At 49.7% G+C, this 16,533-nt stretch overlaps 1 protein-coding gene across 1 annotated transcript in view; it reads left to right on the top strand.

Moving 5' to 3' along the window:
- The window catches only part of Cpt1a (carnitine palmitoyltransferase 1A), a 64,851-nt gene that overhangs the window by 27,817 nt on the left and 20,501 nt on the right, over positions 1–16,533 (top strand). The window contains exons 3-9 of the mRNA XM_028871527.2: positions 1,457–1,596; positions 5,930–6,101; positions 7,550–7,651; positions 11,016–11,153; positions 13,477–13,554; positions 14,583–14,690; positions 15,230–15,317. Coding sequence (XP_028727360.1) covers positions 1,457–1,596; positions 5,930–6,101; positions 7,550–7,651; positions 11,016–11,153; positions 13,477–13,554; positions 14,583–14,690; positions 15,230–15,317 — 826 coding nt within the window. The remainder of the gene's footprint in view (positions 1–1,456; positions 1,597–5,929; positions 6,102–7,549; positions 7,652–11,015; positions 11,154–13,476; positions 13,555–14,582; positions 14,691–15,229; positions 15,318–16,533) is intronic.

Here is a 16,533-nt window from a genome sequence, read left to right as displayed (position 1 = left end):
TTTTACATTGAGTCTAGAGATCCAAATGCTGGTCCTTCCTCCAGTTTGTGTGGCGAGTATTTTACCCACCGAGCTCTCTCCCCAGCCTGGTTTTACTTTTTTGAGATCGAATCTGACCCTGTAACCCAGGCTGGTCTGTAACTTAAAGCAGTTTTCCTGTTCCCCTCTCACGTGCTGGGAAGACATGTGAGTCCCCACACCTTGCTCGGAGAATTGTTGTTCTTCTTGTTGTTATTATTATTGTTGAGTTAGGGTCTCACTGTATAACTCTGGCTACCCTGAAGCTCACTATGGAGACCAGGCTGGCCACAAACTCACAGAGCTCTGTCTGCCTCTGCTTCCCAAGTGCTGGGGCTAAATGTGTGTATCTATTAAGAATTAATTTATTATGCTGGGCATGGTGGTCCACCCCTCTAATCCCAGCATTCAGGAGGTAGAGGCCAGCCTGGTCTACATAGTGAGTTCCAGTACAGCCAGAGCTATATAGAGAGACCCTGTCTCAAAAAATAAAACAAAACAGCAACAAAATAGATTAATTTACTGTAAGTTACAGACAGCAACAGAGCAGAGAGAAGACAGACAGCATTCCGCATCTCTTTCCTGCCGGTTCCAGAGCCGGCAAAGTCTGGCCAGCTCTGATTCACACAAGTCTTCTCCCACCAACCTCTTTTTTCAGAGACAGGGTTTCTACATAGCCTTGGCTGTCCTGGTACTCACTCTGTACACCAGGCTGGAGATCCGCCTGCCTCTGCCTCCCAAGTGCTGGGATTAAAGGCGTGCGTCACCACCACCCGGCTAACCTCTTTGTTAGACAGATTTTTGAGTTGGGTGGGCAAGATTGCAGCCCAGCCCGACGACCTGAGTTTGACCCAAAGTCCCCAAGGTGGAAGGCGAGAACTGACCCTCACAAGTTGTCCTCTGACCTCCACATGTGCACCATGGTGTCCTTTATCCACCCATGTACAATAAGTACATGTAACAGGATACTTTAAACTTAATTCTGCCGGGTAAGGGTTATTTTACAGCAATCCCAGTGGTGTGAGGGCTCCTATAAGCACATCTTGATTTGGACAGTGCAAAGGGAATTTGGGAGCTTGGCTCCCTGTCTGCCAGACAGTGTCAGACTGGGAGTGGGACCTTATGGTACCCAGGCTGTTAGTCCTGATATGAGACCTGTGTGGTAAGTCAGGCCTAGTGATCCTGCTGACCAGGGGTCCCTCTGTGAAATCTCCCAGGGTACATTGTGGCTCAGAAGTTGGGAAAGAAGAAACTGCATAAAGGTGAGGCTGTTGTAGCTCCAGGAAGAGTCTCAGCTACTGGGTCCTTGGTGGCCTGTATGCCATACCTTCTCCCTGCTGCCTGCTGTCCCAGCTGCCTGCTGCCACAGGCAGGGCTGCTGCAGGGCAGGGACAGTGGCCTCGAGAGGGTGCTGCTTACAGCTGGTGTGTCTTTCCAGAATGGCATCATCACTGGTGTGTTCCCGGCGAGTCCCTCCAGCTGGCTTATCGTGGTGGTGGGTGTGATATCATCCATGCATGCCAAAGTGGACCCCTCCCTGGGCATGATCGCAAAGATCAATCAGACCCTGGACACCACGTGAGTAATCCCCGCTCCCAATCTTGGTAGGAGGATGACAGTACCCTCTTGACTGTCCTTGCTTTGGGATCTCCACATGGGTCCTCTTCACTTTTCTGACCCGGTGTTGAAATCCCTTGGAAGTCTATAGACACAGCTGTCCTGGAGATTAGGCTAAGAATGGCAGGGGCCATTCCCTAAGGTCATCTCCCTACGGTCAAGCTGTGGCAGTAGGTGGAGCCCATGGTGGCCTCAGAGGGCATCTCTGCCCCCAGAAGATGGCTTCCAGTGTGGCTGTTCCCCTGGAACTAGTCTATCCAGTGATCTGGTCCCCTGAACTGACTGCCATTGGTTGCTTAGGGACACTTCAGCCCTTGGCCCCTCTAGAGTGGCTTAGATCCCCCAGGGAGGTCCATTATACCTTGACTTTGAGTTTTAGTATATTCTGGGAACTTGAAAGTAGTTGTCATCCTGTTCAGAGGCAAAGCCTGGCCGGCTTCGGGCTTTTCTTTCCTTTTTAAATTTTTTTTAAAGATAGGGTCTCACTGTATAGCTCCAGCTGGCCTGACTCTGTAGACCAGGCTGGCCTCGAACTCACAGAGATCCACCTGCCTTTGCCTCCCAAGAGCTGGGATTAAAAGTGTGTCCCACCACACCCAACTTTTTTTTAAGTTTATTTATTCATTTTTATGTATGTGAGTATTCTGCCTGCATGTATGTATGTATGCGTACCATGTGTGCCTGGTGCCCTCAGAGGCCAGAGGAAGCTGTTGGATCCCCTGAAACAGGAGTTACAGGCAGTTGTAGCTGCCTGATATGGGTGTTGGGAACTGAACTCAGGTCCTCTGCAAGAGTAAGAAGTGCTCTTAACCATTGAACCATCTCTCCAGTCCCATAAGACTTTGTTTTAAAAAGGGGTCCTTTGTATCTGGGGCCTCCTGCTGGATGCCGGACCTGCTCTAGAAGGTAGCCAGGGAACATTCTATGCACTTCTCTCCTTTTCTGGGATGGCATAGAGGCCTGGGCCTTGTGCATGCCAGGCTAACTTAGCACTGAGCCACGCCTTGGCTCAGGTCACCTCTGGTGGCAGTTATTCCAGGCAGCTTCCCACAGGTCCCTGACACCATCCAGGATGAAGGATGTTAGACCCTCTCAGTGTGGAATGACTTGGACACAGGACACCATGCCTCGGTTACCCTGTGCGTTATGACTCCTGCATTTAGACACATTTTTTTTTTCTTTTGTATTTTCTGAGACAGGGTCTTAAGTATCCCAGGCTGTGTAGCATAGGATGACCTTGAACTCTTAATGACCTTAACCCTCCTGCCTCTCCTGGGAGTGCAGGCATTTACTACCACACTGGGTTCAAACAGGTTGTTTCAGAGTTGTCCTGTGCTATGTGTCCTTCACCACATGACCGTCAGTGGGTTTTTAACTGAGGAGAAATAGCCACAAGGTCCTTGTTATGCACTTGGCTTTGTTTTCTGACCAGGAATTGTGAAGGCTCAGTGCAGTGTTGAGGGTCAGGGCTGAACTCACCGAGAGTGTGAATTCAGTACAGTGCTGAGGGTCAGGGCTGAACTCATCTGGAAGTTGTGAGTTCAGTACAGTGCTGAGGGTCAGGGCTGAACTCATTGAGAGTGTGAGTTCAGTGCCTTTGGAGGCCAGTTGAGGGTGTTGGGCCCCCTGGAGCTGGGGTTACAGGTTGTTATGACCCACTCGAGCATGTATGCTGGGAATAGACCTTGAACTCGGGTCCTGTGGAAGAGCAAGTCCTCTAACCACTGAGCCGTCTCTCCAGCCCAGCTCTGGACCTTTCTGATCTTGCTTTCCTGGTTGTTCCGATGTAGAGACTGTACACTAGAAAGGATTGCAAAAGCCAACTGACAAAAGAGTGACCCCAGGGGACGCTCACAGCTGGAGGAGTTGGTTTCTGCTGACTCAAAGCCATGCACAGATTTAACCCAACAGTGTGGGTGTGTTTAGGACAGCTTGGGTAGGTGCTCCAGAATCCTGGGCCTCCATGCCCTGCCCTCTGATTGAGACACCCAGGAGTTACAGAGAAGCCAGCCAACTCCTCAGCCTCCAGCCCTCCAGGCAGCATTGGTCATGCCTTTGTAAGCAACCGCAGGAGACCAGATAAAAATGCCCGTTCAGGCATCCTGCCAAGTGCCTTGTCTGCCTGCGGCCTGGAGCATCCACGGGGCCTAGGTTATCCGAAGCAGCTGGTCACCGCACACTGGACCTGTGCTGTCCTCCTCCAGGTCCTGAGAGGCGAGGGAAGCCCTGCCAGCATCTCGGCGTGCTGTCCTGTGTGTTGAGCAGGGCCAACAGTTCTGCTTTGCTCTTACCATGGGCTGTGCCTCAAAGCCGGATTGCACACAGCCATGCCAGCTACTAAAACCTTGTTTAATCTCAGTCTTTATAAGATTTGTTTCTTTGTCCCTCGGGATTTATTTTCGTCAACTGGGTCATCTCTGACCCAAATTTAGAAAGGCCAGGTGAAGGGTCAGAGTCCTGCAGCCTGGAAGGCTGTTCTGGAACCATCTTCCCATTGAGGACGGAGTTCCTGTGTCCCTAGGCTGCAATTCTGTTTGATTAGATCTGAAGAGAAGATGAAAGAGGTTGGAGACGTAGCTGGACTTTGGATTACTTCTTTATTTTATTTTATTTTTTCTATTTTGGTTTTTGAGACAGGATCTCTCTATGTAGCCCGAGATATCCTGAAACTTGCTGTGTAGACCAGGCTAGCCTTGCAAACTTAGAGAAATCTGTCTGCCTCTGCTTCTGCATGCAACACCATGCCCAGCTTGGATTATTTTAAAAATTTTATTCTATGTGTATGCGTGTTTGACCTACATGTATGTCTGCATACCATGTGTGTACCTGGTGCCTTCGGAGGTCAAAAGAGGGCGTCAAATCCCCTGGAACTAGAGTTGAAAATTGAACCCAGGTCCTCTGGAAGAGCAGCCAGTGCTCTTAACTGCTGAGCCATCTCTCCAGCCCTTTGAATGCTAGGTTTGACCAACTGTGGGAAAATACATTTACCTCAGAAGAAACTTGTCTCTGTTACTTACATGATGTTAAGTTAATGTTTTCTAATATCTGAACTTTTATGGTTCTGTGTGCAATTGTTTTGATTGCTTGGGGACTCTTAGTTTTTTTAAATAGAGTATCTTTTATTCATTCCTTGACAGTTCCATACATGTCAGCAGTGTATCTTGATCGTATCCATTCCAACTCTCCACACCCACTCTTTTTTTCAATCCACTGAGTCTAAATCGTGCCCCTGCTGGAGTGTCCACTGATGCAGCTGGCTGGACCTTGGTCCACGGCCTCAGTGAGTCCTCGTGTGCAGCGGTATCATATCCAGAAGACGGCGTTTCCCAGCTTTCCTCCCCACCCTCCTGCTTTGCATTATTTCACCCCTTCTTCCTTGATGTCTCTTGAGCCTTGAAGAGGAGGGGGCTAGTTTTTATTTTTGCCACTGTTTTTCAATTTCCAAAACAACTAAAATAACCCCACAAAAATAGCTGCATTTTTGTCTTGGTTTTTCTTTCATAATCAGTGGCCTTGTTTTTTTTTTTTTTTAAGTATTTAAGATCTTTAAAGTTTTTTTTTTTAATTAGCTTTATTTATTTTTATTTACGTGTATTTTTTTGGTTTTGTTTTTGAGGCAAGGTATGTAGACCAGGCTGATCTTGAATTCACAGAGATCCACCTGCCTTTGCCTCCAGGGTGCTGAGACAAACAACATCTAAGTATATTTGAGGACTGGGGGTGTGGCTCAGGGGTTGAGACCCTGCTTAGCATGCATGAAGCCTGAGTTCAGTTGTGGGCACAGCAAAAAACCAAGGAAATCTGGGATCTCTGTGAGCAGCAGGTGGCAGTCCCCGCCCATGGGAATCAGTTGCCATTGTGAGCAGGTCTTCGCTCCCCCCCTCCCCCCATGGTCTCCACTGTTCCCCTGAGACTGAGACTGGAGGGAATTGTGTTGTTCAGGAGTGCTCAGGTCACTAGCAGGTCTCTGGCCTCTTCTTCGGGGATGGAAGGCTCACTGTGTTGCCCAGGCTGGTCTGCGGCCTCTGCCTCCAGAGCTCCAGGACAAGAGGCCACTCTGCTGCACCCAGCCAGGGCTGGCCCATTTTGAGAGGGTTAGAGAATGCCACAAGCACTAGGAGAGTTGGTGGGTCCCTCAGGCTTCCTTCTCTAACGACCCCAGCTCTGCTTTGGGGCGCTGCAGCCTACTCTCTCCTGTCCCTGGAAAGGTGCTTGGTCCCACTGCTTGGAGGTAGTGGCCGTGGCCACCTTCCCACACTGACGCCTTCGCTACTTGTCTGGTCCATCCCCACAGTGGCCGCATGTCAAGCCAGACGAAGAACATCGTGAGTGGCATCCTCTTCGGCACGGGGCTCTGGGTAGCGGTCATCATGACCATGCGCTACTCACTGAAGGTGCTGCTCTCCTACCATGGCTGGATGTTCGCAGAACACGGCAAAATGAGCCGGAGCACCAGGATCTGGATGGTAACTACCTGCCGCTAGCTAGGGGACCCGCGGTGCTGACGTCACGAGAGGAGGACCCTTGCCTTGTTAGACCTCTCCTCCTTGGCTCCTTGGTGTGTGACCTGTCCCCAGACTCTGGCTGTGGGAGAGCTACCGCTCACCTTGACACTCTCATGGAGCCGAGGGCTGCTTGCTAATGGTTTCTGGGAGTTCTGCCATCTCTGTTCACCTCTGTTGAGTCTGTAGTTCAGGCTGGACGCTGAGCCGACATGCCACCCACCAGGTCTTTGTGGCCTTGGGGCCGCTTTGCAGTCAGACGCTTTTGCTGGCCAGATCACCTGATTTACCCTAACTTTCCAGTGCTCTCCATTTCACCCTGACCCTAAGGCCAGGCTCCCTCATTTAAGGAAGAGGGTTATGCCATATGCAGGAGAGCTATCAGGTTTTAACTACTGGTGCAGGTTTTGTTTGTTTGTTTGTTTATTGTTTTTGTTTTTTGAGATGAAGTCTCAGGTCACCCTGGCTGGCCTTGAATTTACTATATAGCCAAGGATGACCTTGAGTTTCTGGTTCTCCTGACTCCAGCTCAGGCATGAACCACCATGTCTGGTTTTTTTATGAGATGCTGGTGATCAAACCCAGAGTTTCGTGGCAGCTTAACTTGGTGAGCTGTCCTACCCACTGAGCCATATCCAAAGCCCCAGCTAGTTGTTTTTATAAGCTCAGTGTTCTGGCGTGGGGGTGAGGGGTGGCTGTCCAGAGTGGAGATCACCCCTGGGGCCTCCTCTTTGGCATCCAGCACCCCCTCCACTGTGTGGCTGTTACATGTGCCTCCACCCACACGGTCACCACTCGGCTCTGGTCTTGAGTTCTGTTTTTTGTTCTTGTTTTTTTTTACATGAATGTTTTTAGAAGTAGAATGCTTAATACCATAATAATGTTACACAAATTTAATATACGTGAGTATAAAGTATCTAACAAAAATCTTTTTTTTTTAGTTCTGCTTTTTTTTTTTTTATAAAGAAACTAATTTTCTGCTCCCAAGGTTTGTAAATGATTTTAATGAATTTGGTTCTAGTGAAATTGTCTTTTGAATTGCTTCTCTCTGGGGCTCCTTCTTGGTGTGTTGGAGAAATGGGTCAGCTTGACCTTGACCCCTGGGGGTGGCTGGAGGACCAGGCGCCTCAGCTGACCTTACTTCCTATATCCAGAGCCTGCACCAGCCTCAAACCAAGAACCTTCTAGAAGGCTGGCAGTCGCCTGCAGAGCGCTGTCAGCTTCAGGGCTCCAGCCAGGGGTGACAGTCGGCAGCCACACCTGAAGCCTCTGTCGGACCTGGTTTTTGTTCAGCCCAGTTTTTAACCTGATGTTGTAGGTCACCATAGACAGTCAGCAGGTCACGTGCAGGTGAACCCCGGCTTTGACTCTTTAACACAGCCTCACCTTTGAAATGTATCTTGTATCTTCAGGCTATGGTCAAGGTCTTCTCAGGCCGAAAGCCCATGCTGTACAGCTTCCAGACATCTCTGCCGCGCCTGCCTGTCCCAGCCGTCAAAGACACTGTGAGCAGGGTAGGTATGACTCCCCTCGTGCTGAGATGCCTGAGTCCTTTAGATTGATGTGTCTGTCTAATTGTTACTGTAAATTACAGTCCTTACTCTTTATTAGTGCCCAGCAGCCTCTCCTGTAGGGTTAGTGTAATAATGCCACCCCATCTCAGAGTCCTTGCATTGGCTAGACAAGACCATTGAGCCAAGTCTGCAGCCCTTTGATACATAGTTTCTGCATACCAGGTCTTGCTAGGTAACGCACACTGACCTTGAACTTAAATTTTCTTTTAAGATTTGTTTATTTTGTTTGCTTTATGTGTATGAGTGTTTGACTTTTTATAGATATGTACACTGTATGCATACACTATATATATGTATGCAGTGCTCAAAGAGGCCAGAAGAGGGTGTTGGATCCCTTGGAGCTGGAGTTACAAACAATTGTGAACCACTAAGTGGGTGCTGGCAATAGAACCCAGGTCCTCTGCAAGAGCAGCCAGTGCTCTTAACTGCCAAGCCATCCCTCCAACCCCATGACCTTGAACTCTTGATCCTCTCGCCTTAGTCTCCTGATGCTGAGATGGTAGACATGCTTTACCATACATGGCTTGATGTTGTTTTTCTCTGGCACATTAATCACATCTTCAATGTTTAAATGTGCCATATCCCACCTGTTGGGGAATGTTTACTTTTTAATCTTATTGAGATGCAGTTTAACACCATAGGATTCCCTTGTGCATGGCTCAGTAGTTTGAGTGCATCCTTTATTTTTAACTGTGGCAAATACATACAAAACCCACATTTATTATTTTTTTAAAGGCTGGTCATGGTGGCATATGCCATTAATCCTAGCACTCAGGAGGCAGAGATGGTCAGAACTCTGTGAGTTTGAGGCCAGCCTGCTCTACATAATTAGTTCTAGAGCAGCCAGGGCTACACAGTGAAACCCTGTCTCAAAAAAAAAAAAAAAATTGGAGGAGGAAAATGGGTTGAAGGGATGGTTCAGTCAGTAAAATGCTTGTCTTGCAAGCACAAAATCCTGAATTTGGTTCATCAGAACCATTATAAAAATACCAGGTTTGTGGCACACATTTGTAATCCCAGTACTGGGGAGTGGAGACAGAAGGATCCCTGTGACTCGCTGCCCAGTGTGACTAGCCTGATTGCTAAACTCCAGGCTGCTGAAAGACCCACTTCCAAGGGGGTGGATGGTGTTTGTAAGGATGGCACTGAGGGCCTGTGTCTTCCAAATTCCTCCATGCATGTGTGCATATCCTTGCATGTGCATGCACGCACACACACACAAGCATTTTAACTGTTTCAAGTCTAAGTTTATTAGCACTAATTATATCTAGGACATTGTGCAATTGTGGCCACCAAGGATTGTCAAGCCTTTTTATGGCCTCATGCAGAAACTGTAGCCATTAGGCAATAGCTCACACGCTTCCTGCCCCGGGTCTGCCAACCTCTGTTCCACTTTCTGTTTCTAGTTTTGCCGAGTCAGGGAATATTACCTGACTGGGGTTATGTAATGTGTGACTCTTGTGGGGTTTCCCACACACACACTTTTTTTTTTCTTTGAGGCAGGATCTTACTGTGTAGCTCAGGCTAGCCTCAAACTTGTAATCCTCCTGTCTTAGCTCCCCCAAGCAGGGTGACTCCTCTCTGTCTCAGCATGCCTGTGCGCCTTCCCTTTTTGTGGCTGATAACGCTCATTGTGTGGGTAGATCCTGTGGGCTGTGTTGTAAGCAGGGAAGCTGGGGATGTCCATGCAGGCGTTTTTATCTGGCTGGCTGCTGCTGCTTCTTGATGGCAGGTGTCCACGGGTGGGGTTTCGTGTCACGGAGTAGCAGAGAGTGGTTCTGTGTTGAGCCTGACCTGCTGTAGTTCTGTGTTGAGCCTGACCTGCTGTGAAACGGCCATACCTAGGTGTGCTCCAGCCTGCAATTCGAGAGGACACCCATGTTTTGTGCCTCCTGCCCGATTTTCAGAACCGTAAATCAAAAGCATCTTGGCTTCCGGGTTTGGATCCTGCCTTAGTGATTCAGTCCCTGTTGACCTTGGCAGGTTTCTTTCCATCTCTGTTCTCCCAGAATGGGAAGAATGAGACTTCGCATCCCAGCCACCTGGCTGTTGTGGTCGGTGCTCACGCCAGAGTGTCCAGGGCCCCTCTTTTGAGACAGGATCTCACATTGCCCAGACTGGTCTTGAACTCCCTAGACTTTCCTGTGTAGCTGAGGATGACCCTGAACTTGTGATTCTTCTGCCTCTAGCACCTGAGTGCTGGGGTTGCAGGCTGATCCTACTATACTCAGTTTTACGCAGTGCTGGGGCCCAAATCCAGGACTCCGTGTGTGCTCGGCAGGTGGTCTGCCAACAGAGCCCGGGAGAGTGCAACCTTTCTGTCTCATCAGTGTTGCGCTTGCAGTGAGCCTCAGACCGCAGCGGCTGGCCCTGCAGAGGAACGGCTCCGCCCCTCATTGTGCAAAACGGGTCCTAGAGAACACTGCTGTCCCCAAGCTGGAGTTGGTTTTTATTTGTTTTTTTCTTTGGAGACAGGGTCTCACTATGTAGCCTTGGTTGGCCTGGAACTTTCCATGTAGACCAGTCTGGCCTTGAACTCTCAGAGATTCCCCCTACCTCTACCTCCTAAGTGCTGGGATTATAGGTATTGTACGTCACACTCAGCTCCAAACCTGGTTTTGTTTCCTGACTCATCAGATCTGATGGCAGTTCTGCTTCCTGGAACTCACTCGGGGTACAGGTTCTTTGGGGGAGCCTCTGAGGTTCTTAGAAAAAGTCATGCTTAGTCAGGCATGGGGGCACATGCTTGTCATCCTAGCACTTGGGAGATAGAAGGAGGAGAAGGATCAGGAGTTCAAGGCCAGCCTCAGCTACATGGTGAGTTTGAGTCCAAATTAGGCTACATGAGACCCTGTCTCAAAAAAAGAAAAAAGAAAAGATGGTGTGTGAGATATTCCTGTGTGTCTTACCTCCAAATGTGTTCAAGGTGTGTACCTGTCAGTCTTTCTGAACCAAGCGTCCAGACCCTGGAACCATGGTCCTGTCCTGCTCTGCCTGGGCACCTGCCTGACCCTCACTGGGCTGTCAGGGCTATCCCACCCATCTTAGGACACCATCTCAGGTCATCATTGAAGTAACGGCCAAATAGTGGTTGAGAGCTGTCTTGATACCTCCTCCATGAGGAAGCAGTGACCTTGATTGTCGCTCACCTGCCCTGCAGGGGGTTGTCTTGTCTGTAGAGAGGGCAGGCCGGCCTAGGGAAGCTTCCCCAACCTTTTCTACATGGTCTGACTTTCTGAGGTGTGTGAAGTGGTCCATAGCTCAGGGGTGGTTATCTAACTCAGCCCATGTTTTCTCACTGCAGTACTTGGAATCTGTGAGGCCATTGATGAAGGAAGGAGACTTCCAACGCATGACTGCACTGGCCCAGGATTTTGCTGTCAATCTCGGACCCAAATTGCAGTGGTATTTGAAGCTAAAATCCTGGTGGGCCACAAATTATGTAAGTATTTCTGCACCTGAATCTTTCCTCATAGATCTTTTCTCGATGAGATATTTTGGTGTGGAAGGGCTCACGGAGTTCTAACTGTAGCTGAGGGCAGCCATACTCATCCCTGAGAACTGCACAGAGCTACTGCAGCCTTTCCCTCATGCAGAGGCTCCTTAGTAGCCTTGGCACCCCACTCAGGGCAGGGAGCTGCTTTGCCATGAGCCTCTAGTCCTCGCCTGGCAGGCCACTAAAGGCTGTTCCTCCTGTGGTGGCCCAGCCACCTCACCTCCTTCTCTGGTACCTTTTGCATCCAAGAGTATCTATCCCCTCTGAGTTCCTGGTCAGGGTTCAGATGTTGCTGACAGGGGTAACTATGGGAACGGCTAAGCTACATGTGGTGTTGGGCGGGGCAAGAGGGCATGTTGGGGGTGTGACACCAAGATGGGGAGTCCAGATGTAAGGAATAACTTTTGTGGAAGGTAAAGGTTTGAAAATAACCTATTAGCCAGACACAGTGGTACATGCCTATAATCCCAGCACTCACAAGGCAGAGGCAGGAGGATTGTGGGCTCAAGACTAATCAGGACTGCACAGTGAGACCTTATCTCAAGAAAAGCTCTTAAATTTAAAAACGTATTTTTATTTATGTGTATGCGCCTGGGTGAGTTCATATGTATTGCATGCACGTAGATGCCAATGGGAACCAGAGGGCATTGGATTCCCTGGAACTGGAGTTTTGGGTGGTTATGAGCTTCCCAACATGGGTTCTGGGAACCCATCTTGGGTCCTCTGCAAGAGCAGGACACACTCTTAACTCCTGAGCCATCTCTCTAGTCCCTCAAAAAAAAACCCTTATAAGCGCTGGTAAGGAAGCTCGGCTGATGGAGTCCTTGCCTATGGTGTACAATGCCCTGGGTTCAGCGCCCAGCATTGCATGTGGTCACACACATGCATTCCCAGGGCTTGGGAGATAGCGGCAGGAAGATCAAAGTTCAAGGTCATCTGTGGTTATATAGAGTTCAGGACGGGCCTGGAATGCATCAGACCCTGCTTCAAAAAACAAAACGAGGGGCCACAGAGATGGCTCAGTGGTGAAGAGTGCCTGTCATTCTTGCAGAGGACCTGGGTTTGAGTCCCAGCACCCACTTGGTGGCTCACAATCACCTGTAACTCCAGTGCCAGGGGATTCAACATCCTCTTCTGGCCTCAATAGGTACCAGGCACATGCATGGTGCACAGACATATATGCAGGCAAAACACATACATGAAAAATAAATCTTAGCCGGGTGTGGTGGCACACGCCTTTAGTCCCAGCACTTGGGAGGCAGAGGCCAGCCTGGTCTACAGAGTGAGTTCCAGGACAGCCAGGGCTGCACAGAGAAACCCTGTCTCAAAAAAGAAAATTTTTAAAAATTTAAAAACACAAATAATAAATAGACAAAAGCAAACAGAGAAAAGGGTCAGACAGAACCAGCAGAGGGTACTAGACACAGGTACTATGCCCAGGAGGGCAGGACTCCACCAGACTCCCAGGCTATGAGTGGCCGCCATGTTTTGGTTTTCATCATAGGCCAGCTGGACTTCTGCGTACCTAGACTCTCATGCATACCTTTTCCCAGTGTACCTCAACACAGTGCTCAAATCAGCATGGGTTGTGAATGGGCAGCTCAGGGTAGCATTGTAATGGTCACTCTGGAGAGTAAAGACAACCCATGCTGACCTCTGGCTTATTGCTGTAGCTCTGGGACAGACCCAGCATCAGGAAGAGGAAGATTGATCATTGGGGAGATGTGGGCTCATCTGTGGGTTTTTTGTTTTGTTTTTTCTGCAGTGCTGGGAATGGGACCCAAGGCCTGGCAAATATCAGGCAAGCATGTAACATTGTACCCCACTCTCAGCCAGGGCACTTTGGCAGTTACTCTTGTTTGGAGACACGGTCTCATGGGGCTCCCAGGCTAGCCTCAAACTTGCTACACAGCAGTCTTGAATTTGCTCTAACCTAGAGCTCCTGACCCCCCTGCCTGTGTGTGTACCACTGTATGGTTTTGTGCCCAGTTCTGTGCCATGCTAGGGATGAACATTCTAGCAGCTGAGCTCCATCTCCAGCCCTGAAACTTTTTTCTTTTAAGTGAATGCTAAATGATATTCTACTATCTAGCCAGGTCTCCCCTTAAGACCAATGTGTTTCTCCTTGTGTCCTGTCTGCTTAAGACAGCTTTGTTTTGGAGCAGGACTCTTCCAGAAAGTTCTGCACACATCTAGAGCAGCCTGATCCTGGGAGGGCAGCTGCGTGGCTGCTCCTCAGAACTCTCTCTTGTTTGTGTTTGCACCGTAGGTGAGTGATTGGTGGGAGGAATATATCTACCTGCGAGGCCGAGGGCCGCTCATGGTCAACAGCAACTACTATGCCATGGTGAGTTGGTCTTCCATGACTCCTGCAGCCAAGGTGTGTGCATTGTGCTGGACAGCCCTGCTGGCCGCCTGGGGAAGCTTGGGGTGGATTCCTCTCCTCTTGCTCCTGCTTCTGTTGTCCACAACTTCATGTTGCTGTGAAGTTCCGACCTGGGGCCTGTGTGTTAGATCCCTTGTGCCTGTGGGGTCCCTGCCCTCCACCCAACAGTACAGACACCTTTGTATTGCAAAGTGCACCTTCATGGCAAACAGCACTTGCTTAGTAAGCCCAGGCTGGCCTTGAACCTGTGGTAGAAAAGGTATACACCACCATGCCCAGCAAAATCCTGCTGGCATTTATAGCCCAGGAACAGATGGAGGCTGGGGTTAGAATAGATCAAATAACAAATGTAGAGCCTCTTGTGGTGGCTCATGCCTGTCAGGCCAGCACTGGGGAGTTGGAGACAGGGGGATCAGGAGTTCAGGGTCATCCTTGGCTACACATGGAGTTCAAGGCCCTCCTTGGGGCTGAAGAGATGGCAGTGTAAGAGCACTCGCTGCTCTTCCAAAGGACCCAAGTTCGGTTCCCAGCATTCATGTCAGGTGGTTCAGAACCATCTGTTACTCCAGTTGCAGGGGATCTGGTGCCCTCTTCTGGTCTCACTGGGCACCTGCACACACATGTACACTTAACCACATACAGACACAGACACACATAGACACATAAAGAAAAAACAAATCCAATCTGCCAAAAACCACAAATGGACGTAAAGCAATAACAGAGCTGTCCAAATACAGGGAACTCATATAACAATTTGTTAAGTTGTAAAGTCGGCATAGTGACACATGCCTTTGATCCTAGCTCTCAGGAACCCGGGAGCATCATATAACCTGGTCTCAAAACACCAGAACCCAAAACAAACATAAAAAGTGGTTGTAACTGAGCACAGCTGTAGGGACACCTTGGTGTCATGGAGGGAGGGCCTCCACCATGTGTGCAAATCCCCATGCCGTCCCCACGAACACTCTCTGCTGTCACCTCCCTCACAGGAGATGCTGTACATCACCCCCACCCACATTCAGGCGGCCAGAGCCGGCAACACTATCCACGCCATGCTGCTGTATCGTCGCAAGCTGGACCGTGAGGAACTCAAACCCGTAAGGAAACTCCCCTTTAAAACGTTCTTTTGGGAGGCTGGAGAGCTGGGCTCAGGGGACAATAAGGGGCTGGCTTTGAGAAGAGCATGAGGAGCTGGCACAGTGTCCCCGAGGCAGACGCATTGGTGCATGGTGGGAACCCCAGCACTGGGGACCAGAGATAGGCAGATAGCTGGGGCTCGATAATGGACCTAACCGGGGAGCCCCAGGTTCAGTGAGAGACCCTGTGAGGGCTGAGCACATGTGTTCAATTCCTGGGGGAAGAGAGAACCAGCTCCTGCGCATGTGTGTGACAAGCTGGTGAACTGCTCGGGAGTACCGTTTCTTTCATAACCTCGGGTGGCTTAAGTGTTTCTCTGGAGAGAACTTCAGTGCCCTGGCACAGCCCAGCAAGGCCCTCAGGTACCACCCCAGGGGACAGCAGGAGATGGTGAAGTCAGACTGGGCAGTATGCACAGGAAATAGCATTTTAATCAACTCCGTTTCAAGTTTTCCTGGGGGATTTTTGCCTGTTGGTTTAAAACACATTTTTATTACAGATTCGTCTTCTGGGATCCACAATTCCGCTCTGCTCTGCCCAGTGGGAGCGACTCTTTAACACCTCCCGCATACCCGGGGAGGAGACAGGTGGGTGGTGCTCACTGGGGCCTCCCCTGGGACCCAGCGTTTGGCATTCTGCTGCTCAGAACCAGGAAACACTGGGGGACATTGAGGGCTGGATGATCGGCAGGGTCTTTCCCGAGAGCTTCCATTTCTGAATGTTCCTCCTCTTGGAATCCTTTTGTTTTCTGTCATTGATAATGGTTTGGGAACAGGAGCTCGTGTGTTCCAGGATGGCCTGAAACAGTATTTAGTTGAGGATGACCTTGAGTTTCTGGTCCTCTTGCCTCCCACTGGGATTACAGGCATGTGTCACTGTTGGGAGTATTTGGTGTGGGAATGGAACCCTGGGCTTCACACACACTGGACAAGTATACTACCAACTGAACCCCAACTCCGTCCTGGATTCCTGTTGTCTTTACTAGGTCTAGACAATGGGTCAGTTCCAGATTTTAATATTTCTTCAGTTCAGAGTTTTGTTCACTGGACATTTTCCCTAGACCTGCTGAAATATTCTCTTGGACATCTTACTTTGGCCCACATGCAGGGTTTGCCATAAAATACCGATGCCCAAGGAGCTGGATCATGGCCCAGCTTCTTGCTGTTGGCCTCCTGGCCCAGGCAACGTGGTCATATAATCTGCCTTCCAACCTAAGACATCCTTGGAAAAGATAGAGAGGGGGAATGGATACTAGCTGGTACCATGCAGACCTGCAGGGTTCAAGTGCACAGTATCGGTCCCTTTTTAGCACTGTGACAAAATACCGGAGCAAAACCACTTAGGAGAGGAATGATTAGTCTGCCTCATGGTGCCAGGTCCATTGTTTCTGGGCTGTGGGAAGGCAAAGCATCATGGGATGCAGGGCACATGAGGGAGCAGAGTGCTTACCTTCTGTCAGCCAGGACACAGAGCTCGAGACGGGCACTGGAGTCAAGGATACCCTTCAGGGCTGGCAAGACGGCTCAGCACGTCACTGTGCCTGTCCCCAAGCCTGGTACTTGTGTTTGATCCCAGGAACCCTTGTGGTAGAAGGAGAGAACCGACTCCCACAAGTTGTCCTCTGCCCTGTGCATGTGTACTGTGGCATGCCTGTCCTCACATGCTTGAGCACCCACACAAGATAAGTGAATGAGTGTAATTTTTAAAAATTTGAAAAGCCCTTCAAAGATGCACACTACAGAGGCCATCTTGAGGGAGTTGGTTCTTTCCTTCACCGTGCGGGGTCAGGCTAGGCAGCAAATG

Source organism: Peromyscus leucopus, chromosome 1 (genome assembly GCF_004664715.2).
Source record: "Peromyscus leucopus breed LL Stock chromosome 1, UCI_PerLeu_2.1, whole genome shotgun sequence".
NCBI classification, from domain to species: Eukaryota; Metazoa; Chordata; class Mammalia; order Rodentia; family Cricetidae; genus Peromyscus; species Peromyscus leucopus.
This window is presented reverse-complemented; position numbering and strand designations above follow the sequence as displayed.